The sequence below is a fragment of the Macrobrachium rosenbergii genome, chromosome 51 (genome assembly GCF_040412425.1).
Source record: "Macrobrachium rosenbergii isolate ZJJX-2024 chromosome 51, ASM4041242v1, whole genome shotgun sequence".
NCBI lineage: Eukaryota > Metazoa > Arthropoda > Malacostraca > Decapoda > Palaemonidae > Macrobrachium > Macrobrachium rosenbergii.
This window is the reverse complement of record NC_089791.1, coordinates 75,547,087-75,569,586: the sequence shown is the minus strand read 5'-3', so window position 1 is coordinate 75,569,586 and position 22,500 is coordinate 75,547,087. Positions and strand designations below refer to the sequence as shown.

Genomic DNA, 22,500 nt, shown 5'->3' with positions numbered 1-22,500 from the left:
AGTAAAACAAAAGCTATTCAAGTTATTAGTAAGGTCATAAGAAACATGTAAAAAAAACAGCATAACAATGTGGAACCTCACACTTAAACATACATGAACACAAGAAAGAGCCTCTGTGTAAAGTGTAGCATGGCAGCTAACACGAGATGAGGAATGGATAGTGTTACCTGTGAGGGTGGCTGTGAGTAGGGAGCAGCGGAGGGTGGGGAAGGGAAGGAGGAGGAGGAGGAGGAGGTCGGCTTAGAGCTGGTGTATGGCTGATAGGTTGGTCCAGCTGTGCCAACTAAGCTCCCTAAGCCACCTGTGCCACCACCAGTTTCATTCTTAGCCAGCTCTGACAGGCCCTGGGGAGCAGCACTGTTGCTGGCACTGCTACGCTGGGTCCCTGATCCGAAGGCCCCTCCAGAGGGTTTACGTTCAGCCGTTTGTGAGGAGGGAAATGGGATGGGCTCAGGTCCAAGCTGCAAGAGTGGCCAACACTAAGTTGTCTTGAAATACTATGACACAACTTGATACATGATGAAACTATTGCTACAATCTGAACTTATAGAAATATTCTAAATACTGTAATGTATGGTGCCAATAACTGTCATTTATTGTAAAAATGATAATGGTGCTGAATACATAAACTTTACACTTAACAATTAAAAAGTAGTAGCATTATAAAACCAGGTGACTAGTAAAAAGGTAACCTTACATTTCCATTTTAATAATGGTATGTTAGACCAATTCCAAATACAATTCCAGAATATATTAAGTAAAAATTTACTTTGATTTCCACTGCCTTTAATGACCTTAAAAGACCAAGGCAAGTGTGAATTCTCCCCACAATTTTACATGTACAAAATTATCTGAACTGTATGCAAAAGAAAAAAAGTTTAAAGTTATATTTCACTAACATCATTCCCACCATAACAAATCACAGAACTATAAAGATCAAAACTGCACATAATAAAATAGCTGAGGTGCTGTGAGGCAAAAAGAAAAAAAAAAAAAAACTAGAGTAAAAAATCAAATAAAGCCATTATGATTAACGCAACTAGATTTTACTCATATGATATTCACTTCTACTCCAAAATAAACCACAAAAAGACCAACCACTAACCTCACCTTTAAAGACAGAAATGAAACAAATACAATCCACTATGCAAGAACTTCTAGCAGGCTCCTACTGAGGAATATAGACTAATTACTTAATCTGCACTTACACAATACCCTTTTCAAAGTGTGTGCTATGCTGTAGTTGATATGAAGGATGTAACATGGCTTTTCTAGTTATAAAAGGTTTTTTATGTTTTTTGCAAAAGGGCATATTCCATTTTCTACCTTCCCAAAACCTTTAATCATACTAATAACATTAGATGGCAGAAATTTTCATGGAGAAATTAAAGAAAAAAGTGTATTGCTGGTAGCAGATACTGGAGTGATACTACCTAAAATGTACATACTCTGTATTTGGTCACTTCCAGATTTTATAGCTCTACTGTTTATGTTCAATACATTTATTACTATTTACTAATTAATTTTAAGTCAAGTACTTTAGGATCAATATTATTTTCATGTTCTGACTTTCTCCTACTACTTGTATTCCCTTCTGCTGGCTGTATCCTTTTACTGTAAGTAACTGAAAATCTGGACACATCCCAATAAGGATTAATACCCACTTTAGTTCCCTCTACTTTAATAAATATGAAGATGAAAACTGCATAATAACCCAGACTTCAGATGAAAATGTTACAGGCTCAATAACATGACAAAATGAAAAAATGCAGCCCTGAACCCCAAGTAAAAAAGAAACCAGAAAAATGCAATCTTATAGTGCAGAAACTGAAAAACATAGGTAAGAATTTAATTCTGAATGCCACAACAAACAAGCAATATTAAAAAATGTGGCCATTGTTATGGCCTTGACTTGAAAGTATAAATGAAATCCCTTCTAAATAATAATGCTTTTCATTGGAAGGACATTTTAGTGAAAACTGCTGCATCTTCCTCTAGATGTAGTGTAAGCAATGACACAACTCCAACGCGATCACAAGCATAAGTTTTATATTTGACAACAACATGAAATATAACAACAAATGTATAAATATTTAAAGAATATCTAGTCTACACACAGCTATCACACAAGCAAACATGCGGTACAGCAGTATCATAGTAATTACAGTATATGTTGAACCCTTTCTTCACCATCCATAGTTCAGTTTTTGATCAACCACCTCCATAAGTGAAGACCTGACCCTGTGAGCCCAAGAAGCAGCTGGGGCCAAAGTACAAATGAATGCAAAACTGGAAGACATACTCTTCTTATGTGGACAGCAGGAACTTCACAGAAGGAAAGATGGGAATGTGGAATTATATGTCCTTTCAATATAGCATGACCATGAAATCCTACTTCCATAGTGAGCTAATTACCAACTCTATTGTCATCATCCAGAAAGAATGCAACCTGAAAAAACTCATTCAACTGACTCAAATCTACAATCAACCTCCAACCCTGAGACCCTCACAATGGCAGTGAAGATTAGAAGCCTGTTGATGGGTGACTCACTTCCCACTTCAAGGACTTGGTGCTTCTTGCTTTTCTTGTATCCACAAGAGTTATACAGAACTATATGAGTGAGAGAAGTGCCTTGTCTCCAGATGACTGACACTTGGTTTCACTACTTTCAGTCTGGCATGACAAGAGAGCTCATGCACTTAATATTTCCCCAAGTTGTTCCATTTTGCCTATGGTCAAGTGGGGTAGGGAAACCTTATTGGTAAACTAAAGTATATAGAGTTACTGATCTTATCAACCCCTCCATTGTGTGCAGATGATACAATTACAATATAAAATGTTTTCTGTACCACTGCCAACTGTTTACTCACTGTAATTCAGTCAATATGAGTCAATCCTTTCAAGTCAACAAGCATAATGACTCAAGGTCTTTGATAATGAACTGGCTGCCTTGTTCCTTTATGCCTACAAACAAACTATACTTTTGATCTCATTTTCAGCATTCACAGTTTTCTAGAGCCTGACAGAGTGAGACAATTGAATCATAAATGAATTAAGATTGCAATATGCACCGTAGGTTGTTAGCTATGTCACTTATCAGTGTTAAAAAGAACAGGACTGAGGACAGTTCCATGTAGAACACCTAGTATTAATAGTGCTGGGTTGGTTAGCTCTCCAAAGTGATAGAGAATGAAAAAAAAAAAAACTTTAGCCAAGATGAGAATTGTTAATTTCAGTATCCAATTCTAAGTTTCTCATTATCAACTCTGTTAGACTGATAAACTGTCCCCTGAATACAGCTGTTTGTTGGTTGGGATATATCTGTTAGCTGTTTTACAATGGTGCAACATGCTGGTTTTGAGATTTTTAGGTCATTCAATCCGTACCTCTAAATTTAAGCATTACCTGGAGAACTGGCTTTGTTTTAAATTAGCAAGTGGTTAATCCATCTAAAAACTCATAAAATTTCCTGATCCCACCCACTCCTTTTTCCTGAATTTCACATTGCCAATCAGCAATACAACAGCTACATAAATGTCAGGTGACAGATATTGCATTAAGAGTTCAACTTTTGCTTGCTCAGGTTTTAGCACATAGCAGACATGGAGTGGGATTTGAAGTAATGATAAATGATAAGTGAACTACTACTTTAATTTTTCAACTACGCTTTCTTAATATCCCTTAGACGCCGAGCCTCTATTTACAAAAGTGTCTGCCGTATGCCAGCGGCGTTCGGGAGTTAGCGCCAAAGCAGAAAAAAAGTTTTTTTCAAAAACTCACAGCACGCTTAGTTTTTAAGATTAAGGGTTCATTTTTGGCTCCTTTTTTTGTCACTGCCTAAAGTTTAGTATGCAACCATCAGAAATGAAAAAAATATCTTTATCATATATAAATATTGAAATATATGACAGCGCGAAAAAAAACTTAATATATAATAGTATACAAATCGCGCTGTGAGCAAAACAGTTAAAGCTAATGAGTTATTTTTTTCTTTGTATTGTACACTAAATTGCAATGATTTTGGTATATAACAAATTGTAAAACGATCAAAGCAACACAGAGAAAATATTATCACAAAATGATGCATGAATTCGTAACACGCGGACATAAAAAATTTTTTTTTTCAAAAATTCACCATAAATTGAAATATTGTGCTAGAGACTTCCCGTTTGTTGAAAAATGAAGCTAATTGATTGAATATTACTAGACTGTGAGTGTTTTAGCTTACAATTGCAGTTTTAGACAATTTCGGTCAAGTTAAAGTTGACCGAAGGTCGAATTTTTCTATTTATCGTGATTTTTATGAAAATATTTCAAAACTGATAAAAGCTACAACCATGAGTTATTTTATTTGTATTCTACATGAAATTGCACACATTTTCATAAATAAAACTTTATGTAACGACTAATATAAAACATTGCAAACATTACGACAAAGTGATGAAAGAATTTCTGAGATTTTCGGCAGAGTTACTACGAGGACGTAAGGAAAAAGTTTTTTTCAAAAATTCACCATAAATCGAAATATTGTGCTAGAGACTTCTCGTTTGTTGCAAAATGAAGGTAAATGATTGAATATTACTAGAATGTAAGAGTTTTAGCTTACAATTGCGTTTTTCGACCATTTCGGTAGAGTCAAAGTTGAATGAAGGTTAAAATTTTGGCACCATGATTTATATGAAAATATTTCAAAACTGATAAAAGCTACAACCATGGGTCGTTTTTTGTTGTATTTTACATGAAATTGCACACATTTTCATATATAAAACTTTATGTAACGGCTAATATAAAACGGTGCAAAAATTATGACAAAATGACGAAAGAATTTGAAATTTTCGGCAGTTACCGCGCGGACGTAAGGAAAAAGTTTTTTTTTTCAAAAATTCACCATAAATCGAAATATTGTGCTAGAGACTTCCAATCTGTTGCAAAATGAAGGTAAATGATTGAATATTACTAGAATGCAAGAGTTTTAGCTTACAATTGCATTTTTCGACCATTTCGGTCGAGTCAAAGTTGACCGAAGGTTGAAATTTTTTGTAGTCGACGTATGGTACATCCACTTGTCACCCAACAGACAATATTAGTCAACTTATGATACGTCCAGTCGGCGTTTAAGGGATATTATGCTCATTATATATGATTTTAATGACTTGTATTTTAAATACTAGATTGAAGCTTTTTATAGTAAATCTATCAGCATTGTTATGCTTGGTCCTTCCATAAGAGACTTCAACTTAGTTTCCCTATACTTTCATTAACATTATAATGAAACTAGTGAATACACACATCAGAGAGTAATCTTCAAGGTTCATGAAATTGTTGACAAGTCTAGTGTTGGCGTAGGTGATATACCTGGTGAGTCAAGAAAAAATATGAACCTACTGGTAGCTAGAAAACCTTGCATAAAGATGACAAAAGTGTTAACAAAACTGCCATTGTCATTTTCAAATAGTGTTTCTATTTTCATTTTCTTTGTGCCATTTGCACATGTTCAGAATGAAAAATTAAGTTTGAGACATCTTCTAAAGCATTTTTCATAAACAAAATACTGAAAACTAATTACTTCAATCTCTCAACTATACCTCAGCTAGACAAACAGACATGGACACTACTTATTCCTGTGGAAAAAACTTAGCAGGAGACAAGGGCCAAGGCCACCTAACACTTCATCACCATACATATAAGTATACTTTTTTCTTAGTTTCCAATGCCTTAACTTCCTCAGCCTGGTTTCAAGATCTGAGCGATCTTTCACATTTTAATTTCCAATGGCCAAAGTATTTATCCTAAAGGCATGGAATTGATCTTCGAACTTTTACTTTCACTTTCTTTAAAGAAAACTTCACAATCTCTTGGGACTAACAGTTTGTACTGCCTTTTTGACATGTACAGTATGTTGAGGACATAATTTTTCTAAAAATTTGTTATCTTTGCTGTTATCACCTAAAGAATTGCAACATTTATTTTGTTTGTATGTATAACACAAATTGCTTGATTTCAGCAGTTTGCTTTGTAAAGACTGAAAGCTGATAAGGATGATATGAAGGTATTCTAGGTGGTGCTGAAAGTGATTTTTAGTTGAACATCATATACACATAATTAGGAAGTGATCAATAGCACTCGCACTTACTTTAAAATGTTGAACAGGTCACGAATGGGTTGCTTAGTGAAATTACTTTAGGGATACTTTCTTCACCTAACTGCTGTTTTCTAACAACTGATACATTTTGGAATAGATTAAGTATGTTGAATAAGATATACAAAGAATTTTATTCTGACAAATACATGAGACAAAAATTACTCCTCTTTAGTAATTTTGAAATTTATTATAAAAACACAGATTCTTGAGCTTTTAGGACTAAAACCTTACATCACTAAAAAGGCATGAGAAGATTATTCCTGAGACTTTTTATATGCTATCCTTAGAGAGCTTACTAGGCATCTATTTTGGTTTTTATTTTTCATGATATATAAAAACCAAAATGGATGCCTAGTAAGCTCTCCAAGGATAGCAATTAAAAAGTCTCAGGAATAATCTTCTCAGATACATGATATCTATATTAGCTTTCCTAACCAAATTCAAAATGTAACTTTCCAGTAACACAATACAGTATTCATACTGATCCTAAGCTACCAATGAATTTGCTCCATAATTCATATTGATCCTAAACCACTACAGGTTTTGTTCCAACAGCTATAGATACCGTAGTTAACAATTTCCCCTTCTGCAACATGTCTTTTTTATTAGCAATGCTTTTGAACATTACTTTCCAAATATTAAGAGTTCATTCTATGATTTTCATCTCAACAATATTTGCTAAAGCATTATTTCTAAATTTAGGGAAATATTTCTCCAAATCCCTGCTTGTTTCTCTGATATACAAAAGGTTGAAATTTTTATATTTTATGAGGAGTTGAGAAACTGCCATAACAGAAGGGCAGGTTTTAAGGTGCTGAGTATTTCTGTTACCTTCAGGGCACTGAACTGTGAAGTAGAGTTGAAAGAGCAATAAGAGAATAGCTGCAGCAAGGATGAAATGGAAAGAAATAGCTAAATTACTGATAAATAAAAAATTTCCATTACTAGAGGACAGACTTAGGTACATGGGCAGTGACACTGAAAAAGGATACGACATTAGAATGTCACGGAAAATAGTATTATGAATCTGGACAGAAGGAGTTAGGATAACTCATTTTATACTTCTAACCCCATACAGGCAAAGCTGTTGTAAAAATTATCAATGATAATTATAATCAATATTTTAATGTGTAAGACCTACACCACTTTAAGCATAAACAGGAAGAGATTCTGAAGAGGGGTAAATGAAAAATGGTGAGATACATAGCTAATGTGTGCTGAGATTATATCACGAAGAAACAGCTGAAACCAGCAGTTCCAATACAAAAATGAGGTCTGAAATGATTTGGGAATGTGATAAAAAGAGTAATCAGAGTACTAGTATGTATGGAAAAAGGAACATGTTGGCCAATAAATAGGAATAGATCTTGGAAATAGATATATATGAGAAAATGGACCACACAGGTATGCTGATGTGCATACACAAAAGAGAAACATGGGCAAGAATTCAGCATACTTCAGTTTTTTTAATTAGGATTAGGATGTAGTCCTGTATCCATAATCTATATACAGTAATCCCTCAATTATCTGGATCGCCATGATCCGGAACTTGGCATTATCTGACACATCCATACCAGGGACCAAGGCCCTCTGTGTGTGTGTGTGTGTGTGTGTGTGTGTGTGTGTGTGTGTGTGTGTGTGTGTGTGTGTGTGTGTGTGTGTGTGTGTGTGTGTGTGTGTGTGTGTGTGTGTGTGTGTGTGTGTGTGTGTGTGTGTGTGTGTGTGTGTGTGTGTGTGTGTGTGTGTGTGTGTGTGTGTGTGTGTGTGTGTGTGTGTGTGTGTGTGTTCCGTTCCGAGGTGTGACGATAATAAAAAATCTGTGATTTTTGGGGTTTTTCCAGCACTTATCAGTGCCGAAAACCACCAAAAATCACAGATTCTCGGTTATCGACAACTCTGTTAGATATGTATCAGCACCAATACCTTATTATCAGCACCGATATGTGGAAATAGCAACTTTTGGCACAAAAAATTGTAGATTTTCATCACTAGACAAGCCCCGTAAACTGGATCGCTGATAACTGAGCCCGCCAATAACCCGGACTGCCTGTATATATAATTTTTTTTAAATTTAAAAAACTGCTCTCTGATGGTTGGCAATGCTGTCCAGCCTAAGGAGAATGTTGGTAACACTGCTCACACTAAACAAACTTCGAAAGAGTTTTGCGGGGTGAGGGAGGCCTGGGGAAGTTTCTGAGCTGGAGGGGTCAGTCGAATGGCTTGGTGCCAAGGGAGAGGAGGGGCAGTAAGGCTATGTAGAGGAACTCACTCAGAGAAGGGGTTGTTCTGGAATGTGGGTGGAGCTGGGGAGAAATTTCCCTGGCTGAGAGGGGGTTTGGGATGCAGTGTTGAATGAGTGAAGAGGGCTAGCTAGACGTCTGATTTGCTAGAGCTTGTTTTGTTCCTTGTTGCGCTTGTGATTTTTTTCTATGTATATTTTAGGCTATTCTCATTTGTATTTTTAGTATTTTCTCATTTTTTATTTTCACAATGCAAAAGATAATCACAATCATGTGCACAGGGTATGAACTTATGCACACTCATTCACTGGCATCAGTGAACTTGCTAGAGCTTATTTAGTTTCGTGTTGTTATGCTTATGATTTTCCACATTTTATTTAAGAATATTTACAGTACTGTACTGTAACAAAGCAAAAGAAAGGAAGAAGAGATACGGTATAGATAGAGAGAGGTATCGCTTACATGGAAGCCTATGCAGTAACACAAACACTCCTTCACTTTTTTTTATTTATATCTTACATTATTCTCATTTATACTGTATTTTCTCATTTTTTATTTGAATAATGCAATCAAGTGTGTAGGGTACTTATGTAAGCACATACTCATTCGTTACCGTTGGTGGCACCAGACTTCAGTTATAAATAGCTCAACATGTTACCAACATCTACAAATTCACAGTTAAAATATTTTTATTGTAATTAGAGATGAAATCTCAACAGTGATAAAACATTCTATTTTTATATGTGCTAATCATACCTAGAGTTAACTAAAACTTGCAATGAAATGCTATACTACAGTAAATCAATAAAAAAAACAAATGGAAAATGTGATAGAGTACTGCACTAAGAAGCATACACACAAACACAAGGTGAATGAGGTAGAAAGAAAGAGGTGAACTTTTTAATGTGTATGATGTGTTTTGGGGAAAATTATAAAATTGTTTGTGAAAACTATTGTATTGCATTGCATGTGAGAGAAAAAATTTACTTTTGTGTGTAAAGTAAGATTATTTTACAGTGTTTTGGACAAGTGAAAAATATTGTGTAGATTGCAGTATTGCGTTTTGCTTCATACACAAGAAAAAACTGTTCGTGTAAATTATCGCATTGTGTTGCATTCAAGAACAAAAAAAGGTACACTGTATTATTAGAGTTTGGGGTGAATGAAAAACACTGTGTAGCCTACCGTATTGCGTGTCACATACAAGAAAAATAAGGGGTTTGTTTTTTATTTTTGTGTAATTATGGAGTTTATTTTTGTTACAAATATGGGAAAATAAGGTAGATGACTGCTTTTTGCATAAAGTTTTCAGATTAAAGTGTGATGGTTGTTGTTTATAAGCATATTTAGCATTTACAGCTATGTGGTATTGACAAGGTCAAGTGAGGAAGGGTACAGAGTTGCCCTTGCACACCTGTAGATTTCTTATTCACCGTTATCCAGTTATTTCCATTATCCGACAGGGCCTTGGCTCTATTGATCCGGATAATCGATGGATTACTGTAATGGTAAACATTACAAATTTTAAATATAATTTGTATTTTCATAAGTATACAAACCAGAGCCTTTTATATGGGAGTGTCCTTCACCATTAGCTGGATCGGTCATTAAACTTGGCAACAAGGTACAGTAGTTAAATGGAGATGGGACGTTTAATGTAAAAAAGGCTCTGGTTTGTATACTTAAGAATAATAAAATATGACCTTCTTATAGTAAAATAGTTTTATATATATACTTACCCAGTAATTACATAGATATTGTTTAACAACCAAGGCAGCCTAAAAATTCAAAATTCGTGGTAATTATTCAACCGCCTATTGTAGGTGACCAGACCCTGCCCACTTTCAGGGGTAAAGAGAGGAATGGTGTGGGAGAGCTCAATCGTTTTTGCCCTGATGTCCATGTGATGGGAGAGAGGGAGGGCTCTGATTCAGTAATTATTTGGCAAGTATATACTACATAAAACTTCATTTTATTATAAAAATGTCATTTTTATGTAAGTAAAACTTACCAAGTAATTACAGTCAGTCCCCGGTTAACGGTGGGCTTGGTTAACAGTGATCCGGTTTTATGGGGCTTGTCTAGCGACGAAAATCGGCAATTTTCGGCGCTGAAAATCGCCGATTTCCGCTTATCGGCACCAATAATTGGGTATTGGTGCCGATACATACCTAACAGAGCTGCCGATAACCGAAAATCGGTGCCAATAACCCCCGAAAATCGCCGATTTTTGGTTAGCGGCGATTTTCGGATATCATCACACCCTCGGAAACAGAACCCCGCCGATACCCGGGGACTGCCTGCACATAGTTGAATCCACACTGACAGGAGGTGGGATACATGGACATGTTCTACCTCAAAACATTAAGAAAGTAATGACTTTGGTAGCAGAAAAGTTGCCAGCATTGGTACAATGCATGTTGTTTCCTTACCTGGTACCACTGCAGGTGGGTACTGCCTCTGGTCTTTGCTCAACTTAGCCCGTAGTGGCGTGGCGGTATAGCCTTGGGTTAAAAGGTCCAACCACTAGAAGAACTGGGAGGGTACTCCAGGTACTATATACCTCCACTCACCTTGGACTCAACACACCCTGCATCAATGTGAGGAGATACAGGAGGGACAGAGAGTTCCTATGCTTCCTCGCCCAACACCATGCCAGCCATGGATAATGGTTCTAATGTATTACAGTACAATTTTCAAAAACTGATTCCACTTCTTTGAGATAATACGATGCAAAGACCGACTTGCACTTCCAATACGTTGACTGTAAGATGGAGGAAAAAAATTAAGTGTACCTTAGTTTAACCACACCACTGAGCTGATTAACAGCTCTCCTAGGGCTGGCCTGAAGGATTAGATTTATTTTACATGGCTAAGAACCAATTGGTTACCTAGCAACGGGACCTACAGCTTATTGTGGAATCCGAACCACATTATAACAAGAAATGAATTCCTATCACCAGAAATAAATTTCTATAATTCTTCACTGGCCAGTCAGAGAATCGAACGCGGGAGAGGGACATGTTGTGCCAGAAGGCAAGGTAAGTAGCAACTGCACGAACCTCATGTGCTCTACCCTTAATTAAAGGTAGTGTCTTCCTGGATCCGAGAGTGCACCTCTGAAATTAAGTCTCAAAAAACAGACCACATTTTTAGACAACGGATGGGAGGGGTTCCGAATGGAGAACACGTTAGACTAGAAGGGCCTCTAATCTTCTCAGTCCTCTGAAGATATATCTCAGGGATCTTACCAGGCAGAGAAGTCTCTCCTCCTCCTCCTCAGGACCCAGGATGTCCACTAGACTTTTAATGGAGAAGGAACGAGGTCGGGGCTTGGAAGGGTCTTTGTTCTTAGCAAGGAACCCGAGAGAGAAGGAGCATACTGCATATCCCTGTGTAAAACCTACCCTCTTGTCAATGGCTTAGAGCTCGCCGACTTGTTTAGTGGTGGCTAATGCAACTAGGAAGAGTGTCTTTCTAGTTAGGTCTCTTAGAGACTGAATGATGGGGTTTGAAGGCTGGGCCTGACAGCCACTTCAAGACCATAACGAGATTCCATGAGACATTTTCTGATCTCTTTTGTCTAGTTGTGTCAAAGGATTTGACTAGACCACTTGAGGTCTTGGTTGGAGGACAGGTCCAACCCTCTGTGCTTAAAAATGGAGCCTAACAGTAGAGGACGATAATTTCTTGCATGACCTCAAGAAGAGCAGGAAGTCAGCAATCTGACTTACAGATTTCTCTGAAGAAGAGATGTTACTTTGACGGCACCATCTCTGGAAGACTGCCCATTTAGACTGGTACAGGTTGTTAGAAGACTGGTGCCTGCATCTAGCAATAACCTCAGCAGCGGTTCTTGAAAACCCCTTTGCTCTGACGAAGCTCCGGACAGTCTGAAGCATGTCAAGGCCAAAGCAGACAACCCTTGGTGGAACCTGTGGAAGTGAGGTTGTTTGAGACAGTTTTTGATGGAACAGTCTTGGAAAGTCCACCATAAGACGTTGCAGATCTGGGAACCATTCCTTCGTTGGCCTGAAAGGAGCCACTAGCGCCATTGAGATGTCTTGATGAGAGGAGAACTAGTTTAACACCTCTCTGACCATGCTGAATGTACTGTAGATGTCTAGTCCCTATCAGTCTTGGAGCATGGCATGTGTCGCCCATGCCAGAGGGTCCAGGGCTGGAGAGCATAAGGGGGGAAGGTGATGATTCCTCGACATCGCAAACAGGTCAATTGATGGGGTGCCCCAGAGTTTCCATAGATCAGTGCAGACCAGAGGGTCCAGGGTCCATTCCGTGGGAAGGACCTGGTTGCAGTGACTCAACTCATCCGCCAAGGCGTTCAGTTTCCCTTGCATGTAGTGGGTGACAAGGGTGATCTGGTTCTGTTCTGCCCACAGTAGGAGTTCTCTGGAGGCTTCGTAGTGGGAGAACAAGTGTGTGCCTCCCTGTTTGCGTGTGTAGGTTAAAGCTGTGGTGTTGTCGGAATGAACAATTGCTGTCTTGCTGAAGATCTGGGGAGAGAATGACTGGAGGACCAAATGAATGGCCTTCATCTCCTCGATATTTATATGGAGGCATCTCTGATCCGTGGACCACGTCCCGGACACTTGTTCTCCTAGAAGGGCTCCCCAACCTAGGTCCGACGTGCCTGCACAAAAGTCTAGGTCGTGTTCAGTGGTAGAAGAGATTTTCCTTGAAGTAGTCTTCCTTCACACAGCCACCGTTGCAAGTCTGCCTTTATCTCCTGTGTGATGGGAAAAACGTATGAATCCGGTTGGGTCTTCCCGTCCCAGTTGGTCTTGAGAAAATACTGCAGAGGTCTCATGTGCAGTCTGCCCAACATTACGAACTGCTCGATGGAGGCCAAGGTGCCCAGGAGACTCCTCCATTGGTTGGCCGAGCAGACCAGAAGAGAAACTGGCAGACTGTGCAAAGGCAAGAGTGATCCTCTTGGGGGATGGAAAAGCCTGAGAAGTCTGAGAATTCAGTACCATGCCCAAATAAAGAATCTCCTGTGTCGGACACAGTTGTGACTTCTGCTTGTTGATGAGAATGCTCAACTCTGGAGTCAAGCGTAGAGTTGTCTTTAAGTCCTCCATGCACTTTTCCTTCGACTGAGAATGGACAACCCAGTCGTCCATATACAGGGAGATGTTGATCCCGAGGAGGTGGAGCCACTTGCCGAGAGGAGCGGGAGCACAAGCGAAAGCCTGAGGGGCTGTCGAGAGGCCACAGCATAAGGCCCATAACTGAAAAACACTGTTCTGAAAGACGAAATGGAGGTGCTTCCTGGAGTCCGGATGTATGGGGACATGAAGTATGCGTCCTGCATGTCTCCGGAGATCATCCAGTCTCCCCGACAAATGGAAAACATGACGGACTGATTCATTTCCATATGGAACTTTGCCTTCAAAACAAAGAGATTCAGAGCACTGACATCAAGGACAGGCCTCCATCTCCCCGATGACTTGGGAACTATGAAGAACTGGTTGTAGAACCCCTCTGACCCGTGGCACTCGACTTCTTCCACAGCTCTCTAGAGAAGGAGGGAGTCGACTTCCTGTGAAAGGGCTGAGAATCTCTTGGAGCCTTCCAAGTAACCTGTCAAGGTGATGGGGGACTTGACTAGAGGTGATCTTTTCTTGAAGGGAAAGGCACATCCCTCCTTCAGAACTTGAACTATCATGGCTTCGCACCTCTGCGACTCCACTCCTCCCAAAAGTGGAGAAGTCTGGCTCCTCCTAGAGCACGAAGGATGGGACTCTCATTTCTTGATGAAGGTTTTGAACACAAGTTTCTTGGTTGACTTGGAAACACATAGGCCGGTCAGTGGTCTCGACTGCAGGCTCTGCCTGCCTCCACGAAAACTGGAGTTGGAGGGGTGACTTTGGCTTGGCAGGGAAAGAAGGCTCCCTCGAACACTTAGTGGACTGCGCCAGCAGGTCTTGTGTAGACTTCTTCTGTGGGTCTGATGAGATCCCTAGCACCACAGACTGCGGGAAGGGGTGAAAAGTACAGCAGACTTCTGGGAGAGGGCGACTCCTTTCGTGGTGAAGGAGCACCATATCTCCCTTTTCTTCAGCACACCCAAGGAGAAGAGGGAGGCGAGCTCTTGGGAACTATCCCTTGTGGTCTTGTCCGCACAAGATAATACAGCAAGCCAAGCCAATAGGAGGCCAGGTCCCCCACCAGGTGTGGACAGTCCTCCATCTTCTTGGCAAGAGCTCAGTGGAAGAAAACAATCTTCGCTGAAGCAAAGGCATTGTGTCATGAAGAGTTGGTGAGACCAGAAAAGTCCCCCTGGGAGGAGGCAGCTGCTCCCAGAGAGGGAGCTTCTCCGGTCGAATAGGAGAGATATCTCCTGCTAATGAGCCTGGAAGGAGTTCAGGCTAGAGTGGCTTTGCCCTTTTCTCTATCTGAAGCAAGCAGTCATCCACTACCTTGAGTGCTTTTCTTGATGAGGAGGATAGCACCATCTTGGGGGGCTGAGTGGAGACATCTGCCTGGTTCTTCATAAAAAAAAAAAAGGTAGAGGCTGGGGAAACTGGAGCAGTGGGAGAGAAAAAGTTGGGAAAGCTGGCCAACAGGTAACAGAGTAACACAGAGTAGGCTGACTGAGGGGTATTGGACGAAACAAGACGATAGCGCAGGGTCCTGAGAGACTGGGGGAGCAGCCGAAGTCTTCTGAACAAAACTCATAGTAGCCTCTAGCTGATGCTTAATAGGCTCCAAAGACAGCTGATGCCAGAAGCACTGGAGTTGGGGCTACCGCATCAGGTGGAGTCTGACGCTCACAGACAGAAGTTGGGCACTCTAGAGGTGATGGGTGCTGGGAGGCAGCAAAGTCTGGAAGATGAAGACTTCCACTTAAGAGGCTCTTTCTGGTGCTTGGGAGCCAAGAGCTGACACTCCACATATATGGGAAGTAACTCCAGACTGTTCCAGCCCGACACCTGGGAATGAGCCACAGAGGAGGCAGACGGCTCAGCGAAGCTGCAGGAGGGTTGGGGGCTAAGACTGGGCTCTCTGTGCCTCTTGAGAAGGCAAGAGGAGGCAGGATAGGGCCACCTGCGCTTCTTGTCGGGGCTGGAGGCTTCTGAGTCGGAGGAGAGTTGATGTGCACTTACACTAACACCTTTCCACTGAATGACTGTCGACACCTGGGGGGAAAAAGGTGTGACAACCCATGGGCAAACCCCACTGGACTCCCTTCGACCTCCGGCATGTCTTCTTCCAGGGTTAGGGGAGCAGGACAGACCTTCGTCTAGTAGCACCAATGGGACACGAAGCCACCTCCTCCACAGACACAACACTATCACTTTTCACTTGAGCTGACACTTTTTTGGAGAGCACTTTCACTGAGGCACCTAACTCGGACATTGCACTTACAATTAAATGAAGCTTTTGACTGAACCTTGATTCAAGATTGGCCAAGGGGTCGGGATTGGAAGCATGGGAGCCCGGAATAGGAGTGTGTAGTAAAAAAGTCAGAGGACTAAGAACTGGAGAAACAGCAAGAACTGGTGATGAAAGGGCAGTACTTTCTTCTACTAGCCTAACATAGTCAAGATTGGCCCTACTTTCAGCTCTAGAGGCTGTCGTCCTCCTTTTTCTCCCTTTCAAGCTTAAGCAAATAAGATTTTACAGCTTTCCACTTCTTCTCAACCTAGTCTTGACATTCAATGCAGGTACTGTCAGTATTACAATCCTGTCCCCTACATTTGACACATTTAGTGCGATAGTCAATTGACGACTCAACTAACCTAGTTTTACATCCCTCGCTACAAAAGCGAGCACTGGAAGAATTGGTATCTGACATTCTGCTAAGTAAAAGTTAACTGAGTAACTAACAAAGCAAAGAATTATAAACTAAGCAAATCCAATCACTAGCGAAGCCAATAACCATGAAAGTTATGACAAATTCTGAATACATCACCAAAAACCGATGACCGAAGGATGCAGGAATGAATGATGTTGGTTGAATGCTGGGAAAAAAATGATTGAGCTCTCTGCTATGTTGTTCTTCTCTTTATCCCTGAAAGTGAGCAGTGTCTAGTCACCTACACTAGGCAGTTGAATAGTTACTGCAAATTTTGAATTTTTAGGCTGCAGTGGTTCTTAAACAATAGCTACATAATTACTTGGTAAGTTGCTTATATAAAACTGTTATTTGTTCCTATAGAAGTACAGTACAAGCCTTTGCTTTTTAAATAGAATACTTATCATTTTGGTGGGGGTGGTTCCAACTACTAATTGCAGTTGAAAACCACAATGAATTACCATGTTTACAGTTGGCTTCCAAGTAAGGGATGTCATGGCTTCTGTAGCCACCTTCTGGTCTACTGTTGTAAAATGGTTGACCAGAGTAGTAAGGTCCTAGGCCAGAGAGTATCCTGCATTACAAGAGGATACTCGAGTAAGGAAACTTTTCAGATGACCATGGAATCTCCCGTAAGAGACTTTGTGTCAGATGGCAGCTTCATTATGGATATACAAGTAAAAGGTTTAGAATAAGCTACCCATAACCCTCCTCTCTTGTTAAAAGAGATGACAAAGTTGTCACATCCTAGTAACCAGTACTAGAATTGGAGTCCTGATATAACACGCATGTATCTTGTCAAATTCCAGTGTGTACTTCAGCTTGGATGCTGTTCTCTAAGGAGGGGTAAGGGTGACAGGAAAGTCCAGCTACTCCACATTCACACCTCCGGACTCACACTAGGCTTTTGGTAATCAGGTGAGATACTGTCCTGTCTGAAACAAGAGCTCTGGTGCTTATAAAATGTGTAGAACAGCCACCATAGGTACTACGCTCGTGGAAACATCCCTCAAAAATAATAAGGTAAGGGTAGTCTATCTACACCAAACACCTGCTCTCATTACCTGAAATATGGAAAAGTTCTCCTGAAAATTAAGGGATGGACCCATGCCCGACTTCGGTGATCTCAAGCAAGAAAGAAGACAGACCAACACCTCAGACAAGTCACAAGCTAGCCTGAGTAAGTCCGTCAAACAATACCTAGAAGCACGTACTGTCATTGGGAAAAGAAACTCCTCATTCAGGTCACTAACAACAAAGTCTCAGACAGAGGGAATCAAGAATCTCTTGACACTTGTTTGTACCAGATGGGTTCTCAGTTTTATTACAAACTCAGGAGAGAAAAACAAACACATGAACAAGAGGCCCCCATGATTTTGAGTACCAAATGAGATAAGACAGGACATGCAAATACCCTGTGAGGTCCCAATCTGTCGCCGGGACCCTCAGGGCATCCTCGCTTCAAAACAGAAATCTACATGGCCCAGCAAGAACTCTCAAGAAACACAGATCCAGCGCTCCTGATTCAAGTGATCTTTTACCCATTTTTCAAAAGCTACTTTATGCCATTGCTAGAACCGTACTTACGTATGTCAGGCACTGCAAGCGTTCCAACCATATGTATTTGAAATCTCTACCTAATTTGTATATAAGAATTATTAACCATTTCTTCATGTGTGAGAAAATACATATGATTGTATATAGATATCCCTCTGTTTTTCCAAATTGGCAAATGCTACTTTGATGCTCGCAAGAGTTCTTAAACCTGTCAGAGATTTTGTGTCAATAAATCAGAATACACCTTGACTCTGCCTCTTACTCAACACCTCGTTATACTGGTGACCCTGAAGATGACCGACACCGCCAACACTGCCAGCACCAGCCTATCCAGTGACAACACTGCAGTAGCAAGCATCTGCCTACCACCCTTCACAACCCAGAGGCCTGGTTCTTCAGAGTGGAGACTATCTTCAGGCCTAAGAAGATCTCCTCATCCCACAACGCTGACGCCGTCCTCGAGTTTGTGCCAGACGATGCCTTCAAGCAGATCACAGAATGGCTCGTCAACCAACTAAGGTCATCCTTCAGCATGCTGCCTGCCCTCAGAGCTAAGAAATTTACAACGTAGGGGCAGCAATAGGAGATCAGCAGCCATCACACTTCTACAAGCAACTGCGGCAGCTAGTTATGATCCCTGCCACAGACGGCTGCCCAGAGACTACATTGTACCTTGTGAAAAAGGTCCTACTTACAAAATTACCCCACCAAACAGTCACAGCAATCGCCAACATATCAACCAAGGATCTCGACGATTTCCTGAGAGTCAACGCTGTCCACCTGGCCCCACAAGTCGACAGAACCTAAACAACCACCAGTAGCTGCAGCTGCCCCACGGCCCCAGCAGCAGACCGACAGAGACGGACAGCGATCCACAGGGCCCCACTGCCCCCATACACTGCTACCGGAGCTTCAGGTGGAAAAACAAACCAAAGTACAAGGCCAACACAGAAGAACTTCCCAAGAGCATTTGTTTCTACCACTGGAGGTTTGGGAGTGAAGCCCAAAAATGTGAAAATGACTGCCGCATGTCAAAAAACATGCAAAGGGGTTGCAGCAGCGACCTAACATACCAAACATCAGGGTTGGGCAGACCGGTTATCTCGTAAGAGAAACTGTGCCTGCTTTCCGCTGTCTTTCTTCCAAGTACAGGCAAACAGACACGACGTGTTTTTTCACCACAGATAAAAAATCAGATACAGAGTTGCTGGTCAACACCGGCACATGCAAATCATTCATGTCGGCCAACCCGCACGAACTCTTCAATCCAACCCCCAACACACTACAGGTGTCCACTGCCAGCAAAGCCCCACTGAAAGTATATGGGAAACGGACCATGAATTTGTTGTTCGGTGGGACACACTACAACTGGACACTCAATCACAGCAGATGTAACAATAGGAGCAGACTTCCTAAAAGCCCAAAACATGCTCCCCTGTAGCCCCCACTCCGACTCCAGCATCAGAGATAAGTCGCCTCCTACAAGAGTTCCTGGAGGTATTTAAGGACGACCTGCAGCACGACATAACAAAACCCCAAAGCACTACATCCAGCACCATATAGTCACTGAAGATCTCCCAGTCCATGCTCATTTCAGATGTTTGGCCCCAGAAAAACTCGCCCACGCCAAACAAGCTTTCTGGGACATGGAAAAAGCAGGAATATGCCAAAAAGCCTCCAGCCCCTGGGTATCTCCCCTACACATGGTACCAAAACCTGATGGCACATGGGGACTCAACATCAAGACAGTACCCATCAGGTACCCACTGCCGAACATCGCTGACATAACAAACCAGATGGAGGGAGTACAATTATTTATGAAAATCGACTTGTTGAAGGGATACAGTAATACTTCGACCTTACACGATTCGAGTTGCGCGAATTCACACACACACGAACTTTTCACTGGAACCTAACTAATGGGCATACACGACTTTTTCACAGACACGAAATTCTCGAGAAACCCTGCAGAAGTAGGTTTGTTTAATTTTTTAAGTAATTTACAAGTTTTCATGCTTTTATGTGTAAAATCTGTATGAAAAATGCATTTCATGCTTTTATGTGTAAAATCTATATGAAAAATGCATTTCATGTTTTAATGTGCAAAATCTCTATGAAAAATGCATTTCATACTTTTATGTGTAAAATCTCTGTGAAAAATACATTTCATGCTTTCATATGCAAAATCTGTATCGAAAATGTATTATTTTTATTTTTGAACATGCATAAATATGATGCATGCATAAATATGATGCAAAGGTAATTTCAGCACATTCACTTAGTGTACTTTTACAAGATGTGATAACCATTTGCAAAGTTACTGCACTTTTCAAAGACGATACCCCTGCAGAAAATGCTTTTTTAATGTTTGAAGTACATTTATAAGTTTTCATGCTTTTAACTGTAAAATCGATATGGAAAATTTATATTTATATTTTTGTACATAAATATCATACAAGTATTATGTCCATTTGCAAAGTCTTTGTCACAAGGACTTTACATGACCTTGAGATGAGGTGGTTCAGTCGCGCTCATTTGATAAAATGAATTCGTTAAGGTAATATCAGAGATGTAACTAAGAGTTGTATAAGTGACATTCTTTGAAAATTATTCTGTTCACCTCGGAGAAAAGTGCTGGTGCAATCTGTATGTGCATGTAATTACAGCACGTTCAGTTGGCGTACTTTTACAAGATGTGATACCCTTAGTTACTGCATTTTTCAAAGATGATACCCCTGTAGAAAGTGTGTTTAATTTTTAAGTTTTCGTGTTTTTAGGTGTAAAATCAGAATGGAAAATTTGTATTATATATTTGTGCATAAATATGATACAAAAGCAGTACAGTTACTTTATTACAGTATCTCTCTCTCTCTCTCTCTCTCTCGTAGTTAGCGCTCAAACATACTTTTACAAGTTATTTCTCTGTACGTCATTACCTGTACAGTATATAATTTTAAATTGATTGAATTTTACCTGTACTGTACTACCTTCTACGAACATTATGTACATGTTTTCGATATTTTATGGAATTGTACTTTTGTTACGACTGTGACACATGACGTTTTGCCTAGTGACGCAAAGAAAACGGCTTTTACTGTAAGTGACAAAGAAAACGGCATCCCATTAATTAGGGGTAACATCAGTATACGTACGCACCTACTGTAAACGCGCTATTATGAAACTGTGCAGTATTCAATTTTTATGTCAGCCATTTACTGTATTCCTTTTTTAAGGGTAATAAGCTAAATTTTAAATAAAATTACACTAACTTCAGTTCATTTAAAAGGTAGCTTAATACTTTGGGAGCATGATTAGGGTCATATTTAGTACTTAAACTCTAGAAATAAACATTGATTAGCATTTTTAAAGACCATGCCAAACTTACGCGAAAATTCACCTTGCACGAGGGGCTCCAGAACCTAACCTCGCATAAGTTCGAGGTATGACTGTACTCCCAAGCCCCGGTTGCAAAGGAGGACATAGAAAAAAACTGCCATTTTCACCCCCTTTGGCACATACACCTTCAAATACAATCAACCCCTTTTTATTCGCAGGGGATAGGGACCACAACAACCCACGAATAGCTAAAATCCGCAAATACTTGGCACCCACCCCCTCAAAACGCTTATAACTGCCTCTAAGAATACTTGTAACTACCCATTTTAATAGTTCAAATACCAAATATACCTTAAACTATCATCCTAAAACACTTTAAATATAATTTCAGTCATCTTACAACATTACCATACCCTTAGAAATATATGTGTGCGGCTTACAACTATGTGTGAAAACTAAGTCCCCCCTCTACTATACTGTATTCAGGCACAAACATTTTCTTTCATACAGTTACTATTCAAGCCATCCCATTTTCTTTCACAGGGGGAAACATTGGTATGTAATTCCTGAGAGAGAGAGCAAAAATACATATGCACATAAAATATTTAATATTAAAATTACATACGTAAACAATATGGGTACTGTACTCGCCAGTGATCAATGTTGACTGAAGATGATGATGATGATGAATTAGCTGTGCAGTCCAATGAATGATGAAGTTATGACTGCACAGCAAAGCAGAGGAGTTACATCTCCTCCGACAGCGCCTCTTCCCCTTCAGGCACCACCTTATTGAGGTAAACTGAACATCTACGAAGGTGTTACGATAGGGCTGCATGAACTCATTAAGGCCACTGGAAAAATTTGTGGCTCTTTCCTCAGAATCATCTCATGCCTCTATCATCGTCTGCAGCTGCCTGGCTTTCTTAATAATTTTGTACAGACCATGAAATTCTTCAAAATCCTGGTCCATCGGTGGGATGGAGAGTACACGAGTGAAGGCATCGAGTTCTTCTCCAACAAAGTCTTTCCCAAGCATTCTACCCTCTTCACATTTCTTCTCCATGAAGGCAACGGCAATTAATGTCATGCCAAAACGGGCTGCTAATTCTTTGTGACTTTTGCCCTCTCTTAGCATAACAATCATGTCTACCTTCTCCCCATTGGTCATTACTGTATCTTCCTCTGGTGCTTAGGCTCTTGTCCAGATGCCATAGAAGAAGCAGGGCGTTTTGGGGGCATCTTAGGGCTCAAGAGGCATACGCAGTGAACTAAGAATCTGGGCAGAGATGCTGGGTCAATTGAGCATCATTTTGTACACAGTAGATAATTATGTACAGGCTACTAGTGCGCATACCATCGATATTCTGAGCATACTGTACATTTTATAGGTATTTTGCTG

At 40.3% G+C, this 22,500-nt stretch overlaps 1 protein-coding gene across 4 annotated transcripts in view; it reads right to left on the bottom strand.

Annotated features, from left to right (window-relative positions):
• lig (lingerer) overlaps positions 1-22,500 on the bottom strand; it is a 409,731-nt gene that overhangs the window by 171,507 nt on the left and 215,724 nt on the right. For 2 of the 4 annotated variants that reach the window (XM_067095720.1, XM_067095719.1), the window contains exon 7: positions 168-461. The exons of the other annotated variants lie outside the window; for them this stretch is intronic. In XM_067095720.1, coding sequence (XP_066951821.1) covers positions 168-461 — 294 coding nt within the window. The remainder of the gene's footprint in view (positions 1-167; positions 462-22,500) is intronic. 4 annotated transcript variants of the gene reach the window in all.